At 44.4% G+C, this 23480-nt stretch overlaps 1 protein-coding gene across 1 annotated transcript in view; it reads left to right on the forward strand.

The window, feature by feature from the left end:
• Positions 1 to 23480, forward strand: part of glra4a (glycine receptor, alpha 4a) — a gene marked incomplete at both ends in the record, with an annotated part of 76469 nt that overhangs the window by 45253 nt on the left and 7736 nt on the right. Inside the window, 6 exons of the mRNA XM_084146642.1 lie at positions 2241 to 2374; positions 2946 to 3013; positions 5067 to 5290; positions 7856 to 7938; positions 22516 to 22653; positions 23036 to 23250. Coding sequence (XP_084002768.1) covers positions 2241 to 2374; positions 2946 to 3013; positions 5067 to 5290; positions 7856 to 7938; positions 22516 to 22653; positions 23036 to 23250 — 862 coding nt within the window. The remainder of the gene's footprint in view (positions 1 to 2240; positions 2375 to 2945; positions 3014 to 5066; positions 5291 to 7855; positions 7939 to 22515; positions 22654 to 23035; positions 23251 to 23480) is intronic.

The following is a 23480-nucleotide window of genomic DNA, read 5'->3' on the forward strand; positions in this document are numbered from 1 at the left end:
GGAGGAACCCAGGGCCAACCGCACCAGCATATGGTCTCTCAAGGGGTCTGAGGATCTCATCTCGGTACCTAATGGCAGTCAGGCTACCTCTGGCGAGCACATGGAGGGCTGTGCGGCCCCCCAAAGAAATGCCACCCCACACCATGACTGACCCACCGCCAAACCGGTCATGCTGGAAGATGTTGCAGGCAGCAGAACGTTCTCCACGGCGTCTCCAGACTCTGTCACGTCTGTCACATGTGCTCAGTGTGAACCTGCTTTCATCTGTGAAGAGCACAGGGCGCCAGTGGCGAATTTGCCAATCTTGGTGTTCTCTGGCAAATGCCAAACGTCCTGCACGGTGTTGGGCTGTAAGCACAACCCCCACCTGTGGACGCCGGGCCCTCATACCACCCTCATACCACCCTCATGGAGTCTGAGCAGACACATGCACATTTGAGGCCTGCTGGAGGTAATTTTGCAGGGCTCTGGCAGTGCTCCTCCTGCTCCTCCTTGCACAAAGGCGGAGGTAGCAGTCCTGCTGCTGGGTTGTTGCCCTCCTACGGCCTCCTCCACGTCTCCTGATGTACTGGCCTGTCTCCTGGTAGCGCCTCCATGCTCTGGACACTACGCTGACAGACACAGCAAACCTTCTTGCCACAGCTCGCATTGATGTGCCATCCTGGATGAGCTGCACTACCTGAGCCACTTGTGTGGGTTGTAGACTCCGTCTCATGCTACCACTAGAGTGAAAGCACCGCCAGCATTCAAAAGTGACCAAAACATCAGCCAGGAAGCATAGGAACTGAGAAGTGGTCTGTGGTCACCACCTGCAAAACCAGTCCTTTATTGGGGGTGTCTTGCTAATTGCCTATAATTTCCACCTATTGTCTATTCCATTTGCACAACAGCATGTGAAATGTATTGTCAATCAGTGTTGTTTCCTAAGTGGACAGTTTGATTTCACAGAAGTGTGATTGACTTGGAGTTACTGTACATTGTGTTGTTTAAGTGTTCCCTTTATTTTTTTGAGCAGTGTATATAGGATGCCCAAAAAATATTTACGTGTGGAATTTAACACAATTTCAGCATATACATAGTTCTGATGATTATGTTGAAATTACACTGAACAAAAATATGTAAAGTGTTGGTCCCATGTTTCATGAGCTGAAATAAAAGATCCCCGAAATGTTCTCAAATGTTGTGCACAAATTTGTTTACATCCCTGTTAGTGAGCATTTCTCCTTTGCCAAGATAATCCATCCACCTGACAGGTGTGTCATATCAAGAAGCTGATTAAAAAGCATGATCATTACACAGGTGCACCTTGTGCTGGGGACAATAAAAGGCCACTCTAAAATGTGCAGTTCTGTCACCAACACAATGCCACAGATGTCTCAAGTTTTAAAGGGAGCGTGCAATTGGCAGAGCTGTTGCCAGAGAATTGAATGTTCATTTCTCTACCAAAACGCCTCCATCGTTTTTTTTAAATAATTCGGCCTCACAACCGCAGACCACGTGTATGGCGTTGTGTGGGCAAGCGGTTTGCTGATGTCAACGTTGTGAACAGAGTGCCCCATGGTGGCGGTGGGGTTATGGTATGGGCAGGCATAAGCTAAAAACAACGAACACAATTGCATTTTATCGATGGCAATTTGAATGCACAGAAATACCGTGACGAGATCCTGAGGTCCATTTCTTTTAAGGTGTCTGTGACCAATGCATATCTGTATTCTCAGTCATGTGAAATCCATAGATTAGGGCCTAATTTATTTATTTCAATTGACTGATTTCATAATTTGAAATTGTTGCATGTTGCGTTTATATTTTTGTTCAGTATAGATGAATGTAACAACCTGTTAGTCAGGTTAAGTCCATGTATTTAAGTTGAAGTTTAACCCTAATTTCAATGTTTACAACTCTGGTTGAAATGAGATGAAATCCGTACTGGTTGATGACTTTTTTCAAATCCAATGTATTTTCCATGTTGATTCCATATCACAATATGTTGACAAATTACATTGAAACAACCAATGTGTTCCCAGTGGGTAGGTTCTATTAAACACAATATGTACCGAGCATCATGTGAAATTAGATGGGTTTTCGGGGGTGGCTGTGAAAAAAAATCCTTGTTTTTCCTTGTATTTTCTCTTCCTATGTATTCCACTGATGCCGGTTGAAGTTTCTTGTTTTCTAACGCTTGCTTCTCTCTCCCTCTCTCTTTCTCTCCTCTATTTGTCTTTGTTTTCGTTCTTCTTCAGACTGGGCTCCTGTAAGGAGGAGATAAAGTCTTCCAGTAGGACAGTCCCCTCCTCGCAGTCGCCGTCTGACTTCCTGGACAAGCTCATGGGGAAAAGGTCTGGCTATGACGCCCGCATCAGACCCAACTTCAAAGGTACGTCAAAAAGTATGTTCAGAAGTAGGCCACAGCGCCCATAAAAAAAACACTGAAACTTCACTAAATTAAAGCAGACAGCCACCCAAAAAAAAAAAAAAAAGATATAAGATAGGACTTGCCTGTAGAAATGGATAGGAAGCTTGTAACTGCGCATACCATGTGGTTGCTTAACTTAGAATTCCATAAACCAATGTGATGCATTTTTTGTTAGCTTAGTTCTCTGTTAAAAAGTTAAAGGAAGTGATTAATGCCTAGTATTTCAACTTGCAAAGAGGCAGGAGAGACACAGTATTCCCTACTAGAGAGCCACTGGAATCAGAACACACTCTACTAGAGCAGTCGTTCCCCACAAGGACCCAGCTACAATAGTGTCATACATATTTCATACCTGCTCCACATCATAGAGTTGACAGCAAGACACTCTCCACTTCCTGCACATACAATAACCCTCACAGTGTCATTCAAAGATTTTAAAATAATCTTTATGAAACCTTTTTACAGCAGGTCAAACAGTGAAAGGATTATTCCATATAAGGAGTGATGGATTTTATTTTGGTTCTTTTTTCAGGTCCGCCTGTGAATGTCACCTGTAATATTTTCATCAACAGCTTTGGGTCCATCACGGAAACGACTATGGTGAGAAGACACGTCTGAGCAAAGTCAACTGAGTGAATTGAATTTCCATAGTGAATTAACATCCTGGAATTAGAACTATACATCATTTAAAGCTAATAATTGAATATGTTGGCGACTACTGCCATCTTGAACAGGTCTCTCTTGTAAAAGAGATATGATCTCAAAAAGACAAAATTATAAAAATAAAGGTTAAATATTTTTGGGGGATGAACATGCACATTATACAAAATACCATCATTATGGTCTCATTGCTCTGTAATCATGAATTACCTTGATAAGGATCATATTTGAGCAGGTTTCCACTAGCTAAATCCCAGAATTTACAAAAGAGAAATCTGAAAGCTCTCCAGTTAATATAATACCCTGTTAATTCCTAACCTTTGGCCTGCTCAGTATTGGAGCAATTCCCTCACCACTCTCCCTTTATTTCCTCGAGCCTATCAGAGCAATCTTCAGAGAACAGTGGGTCAGTGATGTTCTGATAATGAACAGTCCACTCTGCAATTAAAATGAAAAATTGGGGAAAGTGCTTGGTCAGTAGATTGTAGCAGTGAGCTGTTAAAGGTTATTGGACCCAGAGGGCTTGACCCCATGTTAGGTCAGCATGGACAGAGAGGACACTAATGATGTCACTGGACGCTGTGGCCCAGTGTTTGTTGTGCTGTCCTTAATTTATTTGTGATACCTCATGGGAACGGAGACAGACAGTTGAAAACTGCCAGGGAAGAACACAGCCACAGAGTCTCTCATTACCATGAGCATTTACTAGAATGATTTACTTGAATAACTCCTGTGACTAAATGAGGACGTGTACTTTTTGTGGAATCGAACCAAATTTCAAAGTAGCTGTTCATTTTGCTTCCCATAAAGCTGATTGTTGTCATTTCGACAGGCACTGAACAATACTTGGATTAACCCAGAATCTGGTACTACAGGTAACAGCACTACAGGTAACTGCCAAAATAAAGAAAACACTTGAGTAAATGAGGGAAACAAAGTATATTGAAAGCAAGTGCTTCCAACCGAAAACATTTTCCTCATTATTTCCATTCACGAGGTAGAATGGACGTGGTGCAACGCGGGCAGTATAGCAGCTTTCATTGATTTCAAAGGTAGCGGTCCCTGATGGCAATGCAGGATGCCCGATGGCTGTAGTGTGGCAGGGCCGTTAGGGTCATGTATAAAAATGCCCAGTATCCAGAGTATTTTCAGATTTCGTTATGAACAAATGCGGCGAAAAGTACAGTAAATGTAAAATGCACATAAAAATCAACAGTGTAATGTTTGGATTCAGTCTTGTGTCAGGTGAACTGTTGTGTCCTCACCTTATAGTCTAATAATTTTCCCATAATCGCCAAACTGTTCCCTTTTCATTGGTTATGCTTTCCATATTTCTTCTGTAAGAAATATTTCAATTTAGCCCTATCCAAATAGACATATTCCCACGAGTGTAGGGGGTTATTAAAACACTATGTTGGTGTTTCCTTTATTCTGGCAGTTACATGTAGGTGTTCTAGGTTATGGTCTGTTATTTCCCCCTTTACAAACGGACAAAATGTAAATTAAATGAAAATGGTGGTTGCATGACTGCTAATTCCATTAGTGTAACCCTCAACTAAATTCAAATCAGTCTTATCAAGATACACACTACTTTTCAAAGTATAAATACACTCTACTTTTCAAAGAACTAATTGAAAAGAAGCTTCCCTTTGTCGCATTGGCTTGGGTATAATTAACAGCTGTATAGGTTATTAATTTAATCAGACTTCCCACTTTACATCAGAGACAGACTATCATTAACAGAACATGCTAATTAAATAATTGAAACCTGGCAACAGTATCATGGCTCAACCTCGATGTATCTTCCGCAATTCCTCACATCCCATCTCCTCGCCTCCTTCTCAACGGCATTCGAGGAGAAGGCCCAAAGTCCATCCCCTCTGACATCTTCTCCTATGCGTTTTGAGGAGGAGGCGAGGAAAGAGGATGCGAAGAATCGAGAAAAGATTAATTGAGAAAGAGCCAATGAGTCAATTTCTTGGTCAATACACAGGACTACAGGCTCAATGTGTTCCTACGGCAAAAATGGAACGATCCCCGATTGGCTTACCAGGAGTACCCAGATAACTCCTTGGACCTGGATCCCTCCATGTTGGACGCCATCTGGAAGCCTGACCTGTTCTTCGCTAATGAGAAGGGGGCTAACTTCCACGAGGTCACCACCGACAACAAACTGCTGCGGATCTTCCAAGATGGGAGTGTACTGTATAGCATCAGGTGAGCAGAGACAGTTCGGTCTGTGGCCACAGAGGGAGCTAGTGAGTTATTCAAGAAAATTCTGCCTATGGCCGAAGGGGGAGCTAGTGATTTATTCATTATGATAACTTTGATACCAATATATTAGACCCTCAATCAAACCCATACACTGCTGTGATTTGATCTATCTCTCCTTCATCAACATTCATGATCCCATGAAAGGAATTGAAAAACATGCAGTTAAGCATACCATATTGATTACAACGGCGGATTTATCCGCTAGCAATCATCACACACTAGTCCAAATGCATTTTCGTAGCTACCTTTCTGAAACTGAGGATAAATTACACACGCAGAGAAGCTTCGAAAGGCTCATTCATCAGTGATATTTTTGTGCTTAGAATTGCACGTTATCGCAGCACAATAGCAATGGAGGCTCCTGCGAGTAGCATAGAGCTGGTGGCTCTTGTCGCTCCTCTGGGCAATACATTACAGCAGGTAATTACACAGCTTCTCTTCAAACCCAAACTCTCTAATAGCTCCTTCTCTTCCCCACGGCTCCTTGAAGGCTCAAAGCATCAGTGCCGCAATAAATAAAGGGAAGGATGTGTCTACCAATTAGATTGCTATTACAGCGGAGCCCTGTAACCAAATGGCACCGTAACTCATGGCATCCTTTGCAATTTGCCTTATTTGATAACCGGAGAAAACGCACACAATTCATGCCGTAATGTATAGTAAAGAGTTTATCTAAGGGTAGGCCGTACATTTTGCTACCGTTGAAGCATTAGGTACATTTTAAGTCACATTTCTGACCTTCGAAGTCCCTTTATTGCCCTTTGCATCTGTATTTGTATTTATTAAGGATCTCTTTAGCTGCTGCCAAGGCATTACATTTCATAACACTTTACCCAATACATTTAGTGTGTTCCCTCAGGCCACTTCAATACAACATCCATGTGTACGTGTGTGTGTAGAGTGTATGTCTTATCATGTGTGTGTGTCTATTCCTGTGTGTCTCTTTACAGTCCCGCTGTTCCATAAGGTGTATTTTAAATCCGATTATACTGCTTGCATCAGTTACCTGATGTGGAATAGAGTTCCATGTAGCCATGGCTCTATGTAGTACTGTGCGCCTCCCATAGTCTGTTCTTGACATGGGGATTGTGAAGAGACCTTTGGTGGCATATCTTGTGGGGTATGCATGGGTGGCCAAGCTGTGTGCATGTCAAAACTTCTTACAAAAACAAGTAATGATGATGTCAATCTCTCCTCCACTTTGAGCCATGAGAGATTTACATGCATATTATTAATGTTAGCTCTCCGTGTACATTTAAGAGCCAGCCGTGCGGCCCTGTTCTGAGCCAATTGTAATTTTCCGAAGTCCCTCTTTGTAACAGTAGTCCAGGTGCGACAAAACTAGAGCCTGTAGGACCTGCCTTGTTGATAGTGTTAAAAAGGCAGAGCAGCGCTTTATTATGGACATACTTCACCCCATCTTAGCTACTGTTGTATCAACATGTTTTGACCATGACAGTTTACAATCCAGGGTTATTCCAAGCCGTTTAGTCACCTCAGCTTGCTAAATTTCCACATTATTTGTTACAAGATTCAGCTGAGGTTTAGGGTTTAGTGAATGATTTGTCCCGAATACAATGTTCTTAGTTTTTGAAATATTTAGGACTAATTTATTTATTGCCACCCATTCTGAAACTAACTGCAGCTCTTTGTTAAGTGTGGCAGTGATTTCACTCACTGTAGTAGCTGACGTGTATAGTGTTGAGTCATCCACATACATAGCCACACAGGCTTTACTCAAGGCCAGTGGCATGTGTCGTGGAAATTCTAATCAATAATGAGGAGAGACAAGGTCAATCACCAATCAGGATATTACTTTATTCAAAACGTATTAATAAGGGAGCAGGTCACACCATACACACAAGTGAATAGAGTGAGTGCTCTGCAATAATGAAGCTGGTCGACCCAACACTCTTGAGTTTTGGGCCGAGAGCTTTGACATGCAGAGATTAACAGAGGACATATAAATGCTTACTCATGGCTGGTTCCACCACAACTGTCTCAATGTGTCGAACCAACCGATATCTACCAGATGAGGTAGCTAAATATTCTGTTCTCTGTGTTCTCCTTCGAGTACTAAGAACTGTTTGTTCTTAGAATAGAGGATAAGGAGAGACTTTGTTCGGAACAGAGATACCTTGTATCCGAACATGCAAGTTTCAGAGTACAGAGGGTGGGGGTAAGAACACAGGAGGTGCACAGCCGTGGTGGACCAGGTACAGAGATATGTTATAACAACAACTTACACAACCAGAGTAACAGGATTGTACACACATATAATTTATATGAACCTTAAAGTAATGCTAATATAATTTTATTTCTCTCACACACAAAAATAAGGGGCCTAGATAGCTGCCCTGGGGAATTCCTGATTCTACCTGTATTCCTTTGCCTCTTTGTCTTAATTTATCCCTGTATGTTGTAATTCTCTTCTTTCACGCTCTCCTTTGCCCTTTACCTTCACCTAAAGCTGCCCTTCTCTCTTTTCTCTCTCTCGTTCTATCTCAGGCTGACTCTCATCCTGTCCTGCCCTATGGACTTGAAGAATTTCCCCATGGATATTCAGACCTGTACCATGCAGCTTGAAAGCTGTGAGTCTCCTTCTTCCTCATTTTCCTTTTCATTTCCTCCACTCCCTTTTTCACACTGGCTTTTAGTTTGTGGTTTTAAGTTGTGAAATTCATAAGAGATACACTACATGACCAAAATGATGTAGGACACCTGCTCATCGAACATCTCATTCCAAAATCATGGGCATTAATATGGAGTTGGTCCCCCCTTTGCTGCTATAACAGCCTTAACACTCTTCTGGGAAGGTTTTCCACTAGATGTTAGAACATTGCTGCGGGGACTTGCTTCCATTCAGCCACAAGCATTAGTGAGGTCGGGCAATTATCATGCTGGAACAGGAAAGGGCCTTCCCCAAACTGTTGCCAGAAAGTTGGAAGCACAGAATTGTCTAGAATGTCATTTTATGCTGTAGCATTGAGATTTCCCTTCACTGGAACTAAGGGGCCTGGCCCGAACCATGAAAAACAGCCCCAGACAATTATTCCTCCTCCACCAAACTTTATAGTTGGCACTATGCATTGGGGCAGGTAGTGTTCTCCTGGCATTCGCCAAACCCAGATTCATCAGTCGAACTGCCAGATGTTGAAGCGTGATTCATCACTCCAGAGAACACGTTTCCACTGCTCCAGAGTCAAATGGCGGCAAGCTTTACACAACTCTAGCCGACACTTGGTATTGTGCATGGTGCCATGGAAACCCACTTCATGAAGCTCCCAACGAATAGTTATTGTGCTGACGTTGCTTCCAGAGGCAGTTTGGAACATGGTGGTGAGTGTTGCAACCGAGGACAGTCGATTTTTATGGGCTACACGCTTCAGCACTCGGCAGTCCCGTTCTGTGAGTTTGTATGGCCTACCACTTTGTGGCTGAGCCGTTGTTGCTCCTAGACCTTTCCACTTCACAATAACAGCACTTACAGTTGACTGGGGCAGCTCTAGCAGGGCAGAAATTTGATGAACTGACTTGTTGGAAAGGTGGCATCTTATGAAAGTCACTGAGTTCTCCAGTATGGGCCATTCTACTGCCAATGTTTGTCTATAGAGATTGCATGGCTGTGTGCTCGATTTTATACACCTGTCAGCAACGGCTGAAATAGCCAAATCCACTAATTTGAAGGGGTGTCCACATACCTTTGTAATATAACCACATATGAGTGACATTGATTGAGGTTATATTCAATGCCTGAATGTGACAGGCTAGGTTTTGAGTTGCTGCTTTTATCAAACATCCTCAGATGACGGTTACTCGTGCATACATAAAATGAAAAATGGACTTTCTGACACCGACTTGTGTGATTTAGTGACCCAGGAATAAAAAATTACAGTTTAGCTTTGTCAGTGATGTCGTGTAAGGGTAATGAAATTCCTGTGTGGTGTATCAAATGTAGGAATCTCTTCATTACAAATATCAATAGAACAAAGTCCAGTCTATAAAGCCTGTGCATAGCATGTCCTTCCTTGTTACCTAAATAAAAGGTAAACAGGGAAAAAAAGTCAATTTGATACCCCTTGCCCCAAGCACTGATAGCATCCACAAATCCAATTCCGAGGATATCAATAATGAAACTTTCATTTTGTGTCCCCTTTTATTATATGACCCACCCCTGGCACCCGGAGGTGGCTTAATTCCATCTCTGCCAGGCCAGACAAAATAACTAGCAAGAGGAGAACCAAATGGGAGCAAAACTGGCTCAGGAGACAACAGATTTCTTGCTGGGAGATCCAGCAGCAAGCATTTGAAATTAATGATAAGTCAAGTTGTGTGTTAGTATGTTTATTGCCTTATACCTCTCTGTTTCAATTGAAGATGTTTAGGGACTTGCTTGGAGTGTATACCCATATTTCAATGCCAAATATGGTAAAAGATTGATAAATATAATTGTGTGAATCAACATGCAGATGTATTATTAGGTTCACTATTCTCAGCATTGCCCTACAGAGTAACTCTACCACTGTTCCTCTCAGACCTTCAGAGATGGCAAAGACTTTGATCACTTTCCCCCCTAAATGTTTACCACTTGTCCTCTTGTTGTCTGCAATTAAATCTACCCTCCTAAAGTGTGGAGAGCAGGTGAGGAGAAAAATCTTGGCCAACAGTGGAAAGCATGCCAGCCAGCAAGTTTACTACCTGACAGGGCCATTACAGGGGTACTAATAATTTTTTGATTAAAGGAAGCCCTCCTCTTCGTGTCACTAAAGGGGACAGCCAGCTCTGTTTTGACAAGTGTTAGTACACTGCCCAGGGTGTGATCACCTTGGCTGCCTGGGGAGGACATGACGAGGACAGTTGCAAGTTTAACTATAATGCGCTGTGCCAACTGCCAACGCTGCCACATTGATGATGAGAGCAAGGAGGGAAAAGAGAGAGGGATATCTTCGGGGGCTGATCATTCTGAGAATGGAAGTCCAGACCAGTGCTGTTTGACAGCCTTAATCTTGATGCCTTGAGCTCTAGTTTATATAAATAGTCTGCACTGTAGCTATATCCTACTTCAAACAACCTTTAAAACCATCATGTGTTCTTGTGACCCAATTTGGTATCCTTAAGTCAGTAAGTAGATGTATAAAGTGTAAATCAACAGGACAGAGTTAGACAGTAGATCTGAAGCTTGACCAATTCAAATGTGTTTTTTTACAGGGACAAGGCCATAAAAACGTTGGTATCCTCAGCTAGGTCACCTCGTCAAATACATCCAGACAATGCACCTCATAAATTCCACTTTGACCACACACTTTGAATATATTAATTTGATGTTTGACTCCTATTAGTGTATAACTGGGAACGAAAAGATAACATTTCGTCACCTTTATGAAGACGTTGGTATTCTCCTTGCTTGTTAGGGAAGGATATGTGAATGACTCAGAACTCTTCAGGAGCAAGATAATTGTATTTTAGTGGTCATGTTGTTTTCAGGCTGCTGGTAAGGATCAGGTGATAACGTCTTGAATAATTTATGTCTTTGTTACTCAGGCCCCAAGGGCCCAGACAGACATCAGTAGTATTATTCAGATGTGTCAAGTATTGCACGGCATTAATGCATGCTCCGTGCATTTTTAATGGTCCGGTAATCAGACCCCTGTGAGGGGAAATAGAGCCTTCAAAAGGTGTGGGAGGATAGACAGGGTTGAGGTGTGTGTGTGTGCGCGTGTACCCATGCATATTATGTGTATGCATATTTGTGTGTACGCATATGTAGGGCCCTATAAAATCAGTTAAATTTTTAGGCTGATTCTGTTTGGTTTTTTCCCAAATTCAATTTTCTCTGTTTTGTTTTCCCCATTGTTTTCAGGTTTTCACTCTCAAAATCACACTTTTTAAAATAGAAAAACAACAGAATTGGATGTTCTAAGTCCACAACAATGTTTAATCCACATCAGGAGACTATTTTTTAGGTCTGGGAAAATTTGAAAAAAATGTTTTTGGGTGAAGTTACCCTTTAATGTTTCAGTTTCAGTTTCAAGTTTTAATGTCACATGCACAAGTACAGTGAATGTCACGATCGTCTAGGAGTGAAGGATACCAAAGCGCAGCGCGTTGAACGAACATGACTTTAATTGGAAAAAGCACCGAAATACAAAACAAAAGACGACTCGTGAAGTCCACAGTACAACGACTGAAACACGGAACAATAACCCACAATGCCCACAAGAAAACATACAGAATAAATATGGCTCCCAATCAGAGATAACGAGCCGACAGCTGACACTCGTTACCTCCGATTGGGAGTCATATGACTAATCAACATAAAACCCAAACCTAGAAATGAAACAACTAGATCCCACATAGAAATACACCCAACAGAAAACGACAACCCTGGCTCACAACTAAGAGTCCCGGAGCCAGAACGTCACAGTACCCCCCCCTAAAGGCGCGGACTGCGACCGCGCCTCACAACAGGGGAGGGCTGGGTGGGTGTTGCTCCCCGGAGGCGGTTCCAGCTCCGGGCTTGACCACCACCCCACTATAGTTACTACCCGCCTTCTTAACCTCCTCCCAATGACCACCCTCCACTTAAACCCACCTGGATTAATGGGCAGCACCGGACTAAGAGGCAGCACCAGGCTAAGGGACAGCACCGGACTAAGGGGCAGCACTGGACTAAGGGGCAGCACTGGACTAAGGGGCAGCACCTGACTAAATGGCGGATCCTGGCTGGCTGGCTCTGGCGGATCCTGGCTGGACGGCTCTGGCGGATCCTGGCTGGACGGCTCTGGCGGATCCTGGCTGGACGGCTCATGGCTGGCTGACGGATCTGGCTGCTCATGGCTGGCTGACGGATCTGGCTGCTCATGGCTGGCTGACGGATCTGGCCACTCATGGCTGGCGGAAGGCTCTGGCTGATCCCGTCTGGCGGAAGGCTCTGGCTGCTCCTGTCTGGCGGAAGGCTCTGGCTGATCCGGTCTGACGGAAGGCTCTGGCTGCTCCTGTCTGGCGGAAGGCACTGGCTGATCCTGTCTGGCGGAAGGCTCTGGCTGATCCTGTCTGGCGGAAGGCTCTGGCTGATCCTGTCTGGCGGAAGGCTCTGGCTGATCCTGTCTGGCGGAAGGCTCTGGCTGATCCTGTCTGGCGGAAGGCTCTGGCTGATCCTGTCTGGCGGAGAGCTCTAGCGGCTCCGGTCTGGCGGACGGCTCTGAAGGCTCATGGCAGACGGGCGGCTTTGCAGGCTCAGTACAGACGGGCAGTTCAGACGGCGTTGGGCAGACGGACAGTTCAGACGGCGTTGGGCAGACGGGCAGTTCAGACGGCGTTGGGCAGACGGGCAGTTCAGGCGCCGTTGGGCAGACGGGCAGTTCAGACGGCGTTGGGCAGACGGGCAGTTCAGACGGCGTTGGGCAGACGGGCAGTTCAGACGGCGTTGGGCAGACGGGCAGTTCAGACGGCGTTGGGCAGACGGCAGACTCTGGCCGTCTGAGGCGCACCGTAGGCCTGGTGCGTGGTGCCGGAACTGGAGGTACCGGGCTGAGGACACGCATCTCAGGGCTAGTGCGGGAAGCAGCAACAGGGCATGCTTGGCCCTGGGGACGCACATAAGGCCTAGTGCGGGGAGCAGCAACAGGGCATGCTGGACCCTGGGGACGCACATAAGGCCTAGTGCGGAGAGCAGGAACAGGCCGGGCTGGGCTGGCGACGCGCACCGTATCCCTGGTGCGAGAGGCCGGAACAGGCCGGGCCGGGCTGGCGAAGCGCACCGTATCCCTGGTGCGTGGAGTAGGAACAGGCCGGGCTGGGCTGGCGACGCGCACCGTATCCCTGGTGCGAGTGGCCGGAACAGGCCGGGCCGGGCTGGCGAAGCGCACCGTATCCCTGGTGCGTGGAGTAGGAACAGGCCGGGCTGGGCTGGCGACGCGCACCGTATCCCTGGTGCGAGTGGCCGGAACAGGCCGGGCTGGGCTGGCGACGCGCACCGTAGGCTTCGTATGAGGCTCAGGAACAGGCCGGGCTGGGCTGGCGACGCGCACCGTACACTTAGTGCGAGGGGCCGGAACAGGCCGTACCGTACTGGGGACACACACTACTGGCTGTACCTCGGGATTAGGAACGGGCCGGACCGGACTGGTTACACACCCCAGTACCTCTCGCCGTGCCTCTACACCTTCCTTCCCTGCCTTTCCCAGTCGCCCCCTTAACCTGGTAGCCTCCTGAATCCGTCCCTTCTCTGCCTCCGTCAGCCCCCTTAACCTGGTAGCCTTCTGAATCTGCCTTGTGGCAGCCTCCTGCTGCTCAGTCGCCCAAGCCATGTGCCCCCCCCCAAAAACTTTTTGGGGTTGCCTCCCGTCCTTCCGACGATGGCCCTGCCGATGCCGTTGCTCCTCTCGCCGTCGCCTCTCCACCGTCTCGTTCCATGGTCGGCGATCCATACCATCCAGGATCTCCTCCCAAGTCCAGGACCCTTTACCGTCCAACAGTTCCATCCATGTCCAGACCCTTTGCTCCTGGACGCGCTGCTTGGTCTTTTCTTGGTGGGTTATTCTGTCACGATCGTCTAGGAGTGAAGGAGACCAAAGCGCAGCGCGTTGAACGAACATGACTTTAATTGGAAAAAGCACCGAAATACAAAACAAAAGACGACTCGTGAAGTCCACAGTACAACGACTGAAACACGGAACAATAACCCACAATGCCCACAAGAAAACATACAGAATAAATATGGCTCCCAATCAGAGATAACGAGCCGACAGCTGACACTCGTTACCTCCGATTGGGAGTCATATGACTAATCAACATAAAACCCAAACCTAGAAATGAAACAACTAGATCCCACATAGAAATACACCCAACAGAAAACGACAACCCTGGCTCACAACTAAGAGTCCCGGAGCCAGAACGTCACAGTGAAATGCTTTTCTTGCAAGCTCTAACCCCAGCAATGCAGAAATCAATAACAATGTAATATAAAAAATAACAAGGTAGAACAAAAACACACGAGATATAAAAATAAGAAATAAGAAGAACATGATAAAGTAAGTAAGCATACGATATACAGGGTCAGTTCCAGTACCATATTTACAATGTGCAGGGATACTGGATCGATAGAGGTAGATACAGTGGGGGAAAAAGTATTTAGTCAGCCACCAATTGTGCAAGTTCTCCCACTTAAAAAGATGAGAGAGGCCTGTAATTTTCATCATAGGTACACGTCAACTATGACAGACAAATTGAGAAAAAAAAATCCAGGGACTCAAATCCTGCAGTGCCAGACGTGTCCCCCTGCTTAAGCCAGTACATGTCCAGGCCCGTCTGAAGTTTGCTAGAGTGCATTTGGATGATCCAGAAGAGGATTGGGAGAATGTCATATGGTCAGATGAAACCAAAATAGAACTTTTTGGTAAAAACTCAACTCGTCGTGTTTGGAGGACAAAGAATGCTGAGTTGCATCCAAAGAACACCATACCTACTGTGAAGCATGGGGGTGGAAACATCATGCTTTGGGGCTATTTTTCTGCAAAGGGACAAGGACGACTGATCCGTGTAAAGGAAAGAATGAATGGGGCCATGTATCGTGAGATTTTGAGTGAAAACCTCCTTCCATCAGCAAGGGCATTGAAGATGAAACGTGGCTGGGTCTTTCAGCATGACAATGATCCCAAACACACCGCCCGGGCAACGAAGGAGTGGCTTCGTAAGAAGCATTTCAAGGTCCTGGAGTGGCCTAGCCAGTCTCCAGATCTCAACCCCATAGAAAATCTTTGGAGGGAGTTGAAAGTCCGTGTTGCCCAGCGACAGCCCCAAAACATCACTGCTCTAGAGGAGATCTGCATGGAGGAATGGGCCAAAATACCAGCAACAGTGTGTGAAAACCTTGTGAAGACTTACAGAAAACATTTGACCTGTGTCATTGCCAACAAAGGGTATATAACAAAGTATTGAGAAACTTTTGTTATTGACCAAATACTTTATTTTCCACCATAATTTGCAAATAAATTCATTAAAAATCCTACAATGTGATTTTCTGGATATTTTTTTCTCATTCTGTCCGTCATATAGTTGACGTGTACCTATGATGAAAATTACAGGCCTCTCTCATCTTTTTAAGTGGGAGAACTTGCACAATTGGTGACTGACTAAATACTTTTTTTCCCCCACTGTATGTATAGGGGTAAGGTGACTAGGCATCAGGATATATGATAAACAGAGTAGCAGCGACGTATTTGATGATTGTATGTGAGTGGGTGTGTGTAGAGTCAGTATAAATGTATGTGCATATTATGTGTGTGTGAGCAAATGATGGAGTGAGTGTTTTTATGTGTGTTGGCGTATCAGTATACGTAGTGTGTAGGGCCCTGTGAGTGTGCATAGAGACAGTGCAAAAATAAGAATAAAATGGAAAAGGTAAGCTTCATGTAGCCATTTTGTTAGCTATTTAGTTCGCTACTTAGCAGTCTTATGCAATGCTTAATTTGTCAATCGGGAGGTGCAGTAACAAAAAGTGAGCGCCAGAGGGGGGTGACCTGGGGAGTTTTGAGGTAACCGATTGCATGAGAAAAAAAATCACTTTTATAATAAAGCATTGCATGCATATCATCGCATTTGCGTAGTGGCATAGAGCAGTAGAGTAGAGGCACTTACAAAAGTTGGGGAACATCTTTAGTAGCCTAGGGTCCGGAAAATGTTTGGCCTTTTATAAACACATTTCATGCAATTCTACGTCATTTTAAATGACTGGAGACTTTGGCCGAATCTTTTTTAATACCGCACAATTGATCGAACTGGCAGGCTACTTTGACACTGACAAACAGAGCATCTGAGATCAATAAAAACAACCTTTTCTTGAATCCATCAATGCCCTAGGCTTAGGTGTGTGGAGACACATATTGTAGGTAACAATATGAGGAGGAAATGATAGTCCTAAAAATGCTTTCAAGTTTCACTGACTCACCCAATGATGCGCAGCTCACTCGCTGGTGATGGCCGATGCGCTCGGGCCAAAAGCCTATCTCTCTCTTGTTTTACTTTTAAAACAATATTTGGAAGTTTATCAAATATTTTGGTAGCCTACAGTATAGAGTCTTCTCTTTTCAGCAGGAGCCATTTGCTTTCCAACATGTGTTTTCCCTCGATTGTATTTGAAATTATGCAAAATACCTGTTTGTCTGCATGCTGTTTTTTCACTGACAGATTTGCCGCACGTTCCCGACTGTAGGCTATTCCTTGTTATTGGGCTACAATCCACAGCTAGGCTATTTTTTAAGTAGCTATTGATCCTCTGTGGCTAAATTATAGGCCTTCTCATTGTGTAGCAGGCTATTCTGAATGATTTCATTTATTTCTGAACAGACAGCAGTGATTGTATAACTTCTATAACTATTTTATTTCAATTTATCAGGGGTGCTGCAGTTCCTTCAGAACCACTCACGCAATTCTATAAGGAAATAAATGATGAAGTACAACGCTGGAGAGATGAGAGTTGTAGGCTCATGTTTATCAGAGCAGAGAGGAAGAGAGATCGTGAGCCCGTGAAATGTTCAACGAATTGTGTGAGGGGTAGGAATGAGCGGATATCTCCATCCCCTTCTCCAGCCGTTGTATTGGGCAGTTCAATGGTGAGACATGTCTCAGTCCCTGGAGCAAATAATTTGTGCTATCAAGGAGCATGAGTACAGGACATCAATAAGCTGCTCCCAAACATTTTAAACCTGCATCAGGAAATTGAGTCGATCATAGTTCATGTGGGATTCAATGACATTATGAAGGGCAGCTCAGAACAGCTGAAGATGGATTTGAAAGAACTGATTGGGTCTCTGCTTGTAACCAACAAACGCCCCATAATATCTGGCCTTGTGCCCCCCCTAAATCGTGGCATTGAACGGTTCAGCAGACTTTTAGCCCTCCATAACTGTCTATGAGACTATTGCAGCTCTGTGGGTGTAACATTTATTGGCAATTTTGATACCTTCTGGAAACCACCACCCAAATCATTTGGGTTCCTGGATCCTTTCACAGCATTATAAGGCTGTGTTGAGACAATGACTTATCAATGACCCAAACCCAGCTCAATTAATCCCTACCATTGTGTCGCTGAGTTGCCATAATGCTTCAGCAAATGTACATTATCCCAGGGGCTTTGGAAGACACAATGTAAGTAACCTAATTTATGTCCCTCTAACTGCCCTGAAGTCTGAATACTTTCCGAATGCACTGTAACTGTCTTAATATTGCTCGACCCCAGGAAGAGTAGCTGCTGCCTTGGCAGCAGCTAATGGGGATCCTTAATAAATACAAATACAAAGTTAATCTCATTCTAGTTATGTGAGAGATATTGCCGCGCTTCTCACATGGCCACGGCCATGCGTTGGTTTCAAACATAGATTACAATGTTGCGCAAACTATAAAGCCGGGTTGAAACTCTACTTTTTAACGTTCAGTTTTTTTTGTGGGGGCAGGATAATAAACGAAGAGGTAACTCAAATTAACTTTGATCGCTTTTGTTCGAATATTTACATTGAAAATAATTTTTCATGCCACGAGAGGTACCGGAAACGCTTGCCGTGCGGAAGCAGAGAGAACAGTCTATGACTTGGGTGGTTGGAATCTTTAACGATATTCCAGGAATTCCTTTCAAGCCGCCTGATATAGAGGTTCTGGATGGCAGGGAGCTCAGCCCCATTGATGTACTGGGCTGTCTGCACCACCCTCTGTAGCACCATGCGATTGAGAGCGGTGCTATTGCCATACCAAGCAGTGATGCAGCCAGTCACGATGCTCTCAATGGTACAGTTGTAGAACTTTTTGAGGATTTGAGGGCCCCATGCCAAACCTTTTCAACCTCCTTAGGGGGAAGAGGCGCTGTCGCGCCTTCTTCACAACTGTGCGCGTGTGTGTGGACATTTTAAGTTCTTAGTGATTTGGACACCGAGGAACTTCAATCTCTCGACCCGCTCCACTGCAGCCCTGTGCAAGTTGTTGCTGTAGCGCTTATGTGATTGAGGAGTTTGCAAAACAAATGGCCACTGGATTGATGTAAATAATCATGATGTCATTCTGCAAGGTAGGCATAGGCTACTTTGTAGATAACATTTAATTGACAAGGTTTTTGGTAAAGCCTATCCATCTCTACCAGAAGAAGGTTATCATTAGCATCATCGCTAACAGCTACACAAAGTGTAGACATACGCACGCACTGCACACTTAGGCACAGAGGCATTCCTGTGCCGTTTAAGAAAGATGCCTGAAAATACAAATCACTGATTCATTTTGTTCATGTTTTATGATTCACTTGGTCAGATTAATGCATTTCCTACTAATAAGTTCAATACATTTTTTTTTATATTGTTGAAATCCGTTTTATGGGGCCCTACATACAGTTGAAGTCGGACGTTTACATACACCTTAGCCAAATACATTTAAACTCAGTTGTTCACAATTCCTGACATTTAATCCTAGTAAAAATTCCCTGTCTTAGGTCAGTTAGGATCACCACTTTATGTTAAGAATGTGAAATGTCAGAATAATAGTAGAGAGAATGATTTATTTCAGCTTTTATTTATTTAATCACATTCCCAGTGGGTCAGAAGTTTACATACACTCAATTAGTATTTGGTAGCATTGCCTTTAAATTGTTTAACTTGGGTCAAACGTTTTGGGTAGCCTTCCACAAGCTTCCCACAATAAGTTGGGTGAATTTTGGACCATTCCTTCTGACAGAGCTGGTGTAACTGAGTCAGGTTTGTAGGCCTCCTTGCTCGAACACATTCTTTTTCAGTTCTGCCCACACATTTTCTATAGGATTGAGGTCAGGGCTTTGTGATGGCCACTCCAATACCTTGCCTTTGCTGTCCTTAAGCCATTTTGCCACAACTTTGGAAGTATGCTTGGGGTCATTGTCCATTTGGAAGACCCATTTGCGACCAAGCTTTAACTTCCTGACTGATGTCTTGAGATGTTGCTTCAATATTTCCACTTAATTTTCCTTCCTCATGATGCCATCTATTTTGTGAAGTGCACCAGTCCCTCCTGCAGCAAAGCACCCCCACAGCATGATACTGCCACCCCCGTGCTTCACGGTTGGGATGGTGTTCTTCGGCTTGCAAGCATACCCCCTTTTTCCTCCAAACATAACGATGGTCATTGTGGCCAAACAATTCTATTTTTGTTTCATCAGACCAGAGGACATTTCTCCAAAAAGTAAGACCTTTGTCCCCATGTGCAGTTGCAAACCGTAGTCTGGCTTTTTTATGGTGGTTTTGGAGCAGTGGCTTCTTCCTTGCTGAGCGGCCTTTCAGGTTATGCCGATATAGGACTCGTTTTACTGTGGATATAGATACTTTTGTACCTGTTTCCTCCAGCATCTTCACAAGGTCCTTTGCTGTTGTTCTGGGATTGATTTGCACTTTTCGCACCAAAGTATGTTCATCTCTAGGAGACAGAACGCATTTCCTTCCTGAGCGGTATGACGGCTGCGTGGTCCCATGGTGTTTATACTTGCGTACTATTGTATGTACAGATGAACGTGGTACCTTCAGGCGTTTGGAAATTGCTCCCAAGGATGAACCAGACTTGTGGAGGTCTACAAATTTTATTTTCTGAGGTCTTGGCTGATTTATTTTCATTTTCCCATGATGTCAAGCAAAGAGGCACTGAGTTTGAAGGTAGGCCTTGAAATACATCCACAGGTACACCTCCAATTGACTCAAATTATGTCAATTAGCCTGTCAGAAGCTTCTAAAGCCATGACATCATTTTTTGGAATTTTCCAAGCTGTTTAAAGGCACAGTCAACTTAGTGTATGTAAACTTCTGACCCACTGGAATTGTGATACAGTGAATTATAAGTGAAATAATCTGTCTGTAAACAATTGTTGCACAAAATATATGTCCTAACCGACTTGTCAAAACTATAGTTTGTTAACAAGAAATGTATGGAGTGGTTGAAAAACTAGTTTTAATGACTCCAACCTAAGTGTATGTAAACTTCCGACTTCAACTGTATGTACAGTGGGGAAAAAAAGTATTTAGTCAGCCACCAATTGTGCAAGTTCTCCCACTTAAAAAGATGAGAGAGGCCTGTAATTTTCATCATAGGTATACGTCAACTATGACAGACAAAATGAGGAAAAAAAATCCAGAAAATCACATTGTAGGATTTTTAATGAATTTATTTGCAAATTATGGTGGAAAATAAGTATTTGGTCAATAACAAAAGTTTCTCAATACTTTGTTATATACCCTTTGTTGGCAATGACACAGGTCAAACGTTTTCTGTAAGTCTTCACAAGGTTTTCACACACTGTTGCTGGTATTTTGGCCCATTCCTCCATGCAGATCTCCTCTAGAGCAGTGATGTTTTGGGGCTGTCGCTTGGCAACACGGACTTTCAACTCCCTCTAAAGATTTTCTATGGGGTTGAGATCTGGAGACTGGCTAGGCCACTCCAGGACCTTGAAATGCTTCTTACAAAGCCACTCCTTCGTTGCCCGGGCGGTGTGTTTGGGATCATTGTCATGCTGAAAGACCCAGCCACGTTTCATCTTCAATGCCCTTGCTGATGGAAGCAGGTTTTCACTCAAAATCTCACGATACATGGCCCCATTCATTCTTTCCATTACACGGATCAGTCGTCCTGGTCCCTTTGCAGAAAAACAGCCCCAAAGCATGATGTTTCCACCCCCATGCTTCACAGTAGGTATGGTGTTCTTTGGATGCAACTCATAATTCTTTGTCCTCCAAACACGACGAGTTGAGTTTTTACCAAAAAGTTCTATTTTGGTTTCATCTGACCATATGACATTCTCCCAATCCTCTTCTGGATCATCCAAATGCACTCTAACAAACTTCAGACGGGCCTGGACATGTACTGGCTTAAGCAGGGGGACACGTCTGGCACTGCAGGATTTGAGTCCCTGGCGGCGTAGTGTGTTACTGATGGTAGGCTTTGTTACTTTGGTCCCAGCTCTCTGCAGGTCATTCACTAGGTCCCCCCGTGTGGTTCTGGGATTTTTGCTCACCGTTCTTGTGATCATTTTGACCCCACGGGGTGAGATCTTGCGTGGAGCCCCAGATCGAGGGAGATTATCAGTGGTCTTGTATGTCTTCCATTTCCTAATAATTGCTCCCACAGTTGATTTCTTCAAACCAAGCTGCTTACCTATTGCAGATTCAGTCTTCCCAGCCTGGTGCAGGTCTACAATTTTGTTTCTGGTGTCCTTTGACAGCTCTTTGGTCTTGGCCATAGTGGTGTTTGGAGTGTGACTGTTTGAGGTTGTGGACAGGTGTATTTTATACTGATAACAAGTTCAAACAGGTGCCATTAATACAGGTAACTAGTGGAGGACAGAGGAGCCTCTTAAAGAAGAAGTTACAGGTCTGTGAGAGCCAGAAATCTTGCTTGTTTGTAGGTGACCAAATACTTATTTTCCACCATAATTTGCAAATAAATTCATAAAAAATCCTACAATGTGATTTTCTGGAGAAAAAAAATCTCATTTTGTCTATCATAGTGTACGTGTACCTATGATGAAAATTACAGGCCTCTCTCATCTTTTTAAGTGGGAGAACTTGCACAATTGGTGGCTGACTAAATACTTTTTTCCCCCACTGTATGTGTGTGCTCAAAGTAATTACAATCTAGTCTTCAGTGGTCACGAATGGCTGCTTTGTCTACTGTGATGTATGTTTGCTTAAACAGCTGACAGGCTTTGCGGGTCTTTGGCGACGTAAACACGTATAAGCGAATGCAAGGCCAACCCTGCATCCATTAAGCCATCAGCTCCCGCTGTTGGGAAAGCATGCACCTCACGTTCACCCTTCATGTTCGACCTTCAAGCCACCGGTCTGCCACTTTGGCATATGACTTTTATCATGATAAACAGGCGGGAGGGAGATGGGAATGGCAGCTGGACTGAAGGATGTCACCCTGTTTACTCCCCACCACTCACTCTCTCCCTCACCATCCACCACCCTCTTTTCCTTCACACCTGTCTTTCACTCTCCAACCCTCCCTGTCTCTCCCTTTCTCAACTCTATCCCTCTCTCCATATCTTTCCCTTTGTACCTCTCTCTCAGTTTCTCATCTTCTCTCCCCCCTCTCTCGCTCTCTCTTTCTCTTTCACCCTCCCTCCTGTGTCTCTCCCACTCTAATCTTATCTCTTTCTCTCTCTGTAGTTGGGTATACCATGAATGATCTAATCTTCGAGTGGTTGGTCGAGAACCCCGTGCAGGTGGCTGATGATCTTACGCTCCCACAGTTTGTGCTGAAAGATGAGCAGGATTTGGGCTACTGTACCAAGCACTACAACACAGGTGGGACCTTGGTGGAACTTCAGTGGAAGAGCACATTGTTATCATTGTTTTTCTGAAAAGAACATAAATGGCAATATGGAGCTTTGGGGTTCGGGGATTGAATCCAAGTTTAAGAAAAGAGTTCAGAGCATAACTTGATGAGAAAGACGGTGCTTTCTGCAGAATGATTAAAAGTGCTGGATGCTGCATTGATAAATGTACATGAGAAAAAAGCAAATTAAGTGCTCAATGGAGTGGCAGCAACTTCCTTCTCAACATATGATCTGAACTCCATGGACCAGTGGCAACTTTTCCAACCTACACTCTTAAACCACATAAATTCTACTGAATTTGCCAAAAGACTGACATAAGTACTTGCCAATTCTATCGGTTATGGTGGCAGGTAAATTCACCTGCATCGAGGTTAAGTTCCACCTGGAGAGACAGATGGGCTACTACCTGATCCAGATGTACATCCCTAGCCTGCTCATCGTCATCCTGTCCTGGGTCTCCTTCTGGATCAACATGGATGCTGCCCCGGCTAGAGTGGGCCTGGGCATCACCACCGTGCTCACCATGACCACCCAGAGCTCTGGGTCCCGGGCCTCTCTACCCAAGGTGAGCATAGATAAGGCTCTACCAACACATGGGATGTAGTGTTAAAAAGTAAGGCAAGTAAGTGGGATGATGGATAGCGAGTATAGTAAGAGCTAGCAATTTTGCAAGGCGTGTAAACACTATTCACATGAAGCATCACTGTCAACTCAAAGCTTGTACGAACTGGTAGCATTGGTGGGTATGTATCAGAATGTTTCAAATTGTTTCTATTTAATCAAATGACTCCTCTC

The sequence above is a fragment of the Coregonus lavaretus genome, assembly GCF_964263955.1.
Source record: "Coregonus lavaretus genome assembly, chromosome: 29".
Taxonomy (NCBI): Eukaryota; Metazoa; Chordata; class Actinopteri; order Salmoniformes; family Salmonidae; genus Coregonus; species Coregonus lavaretus.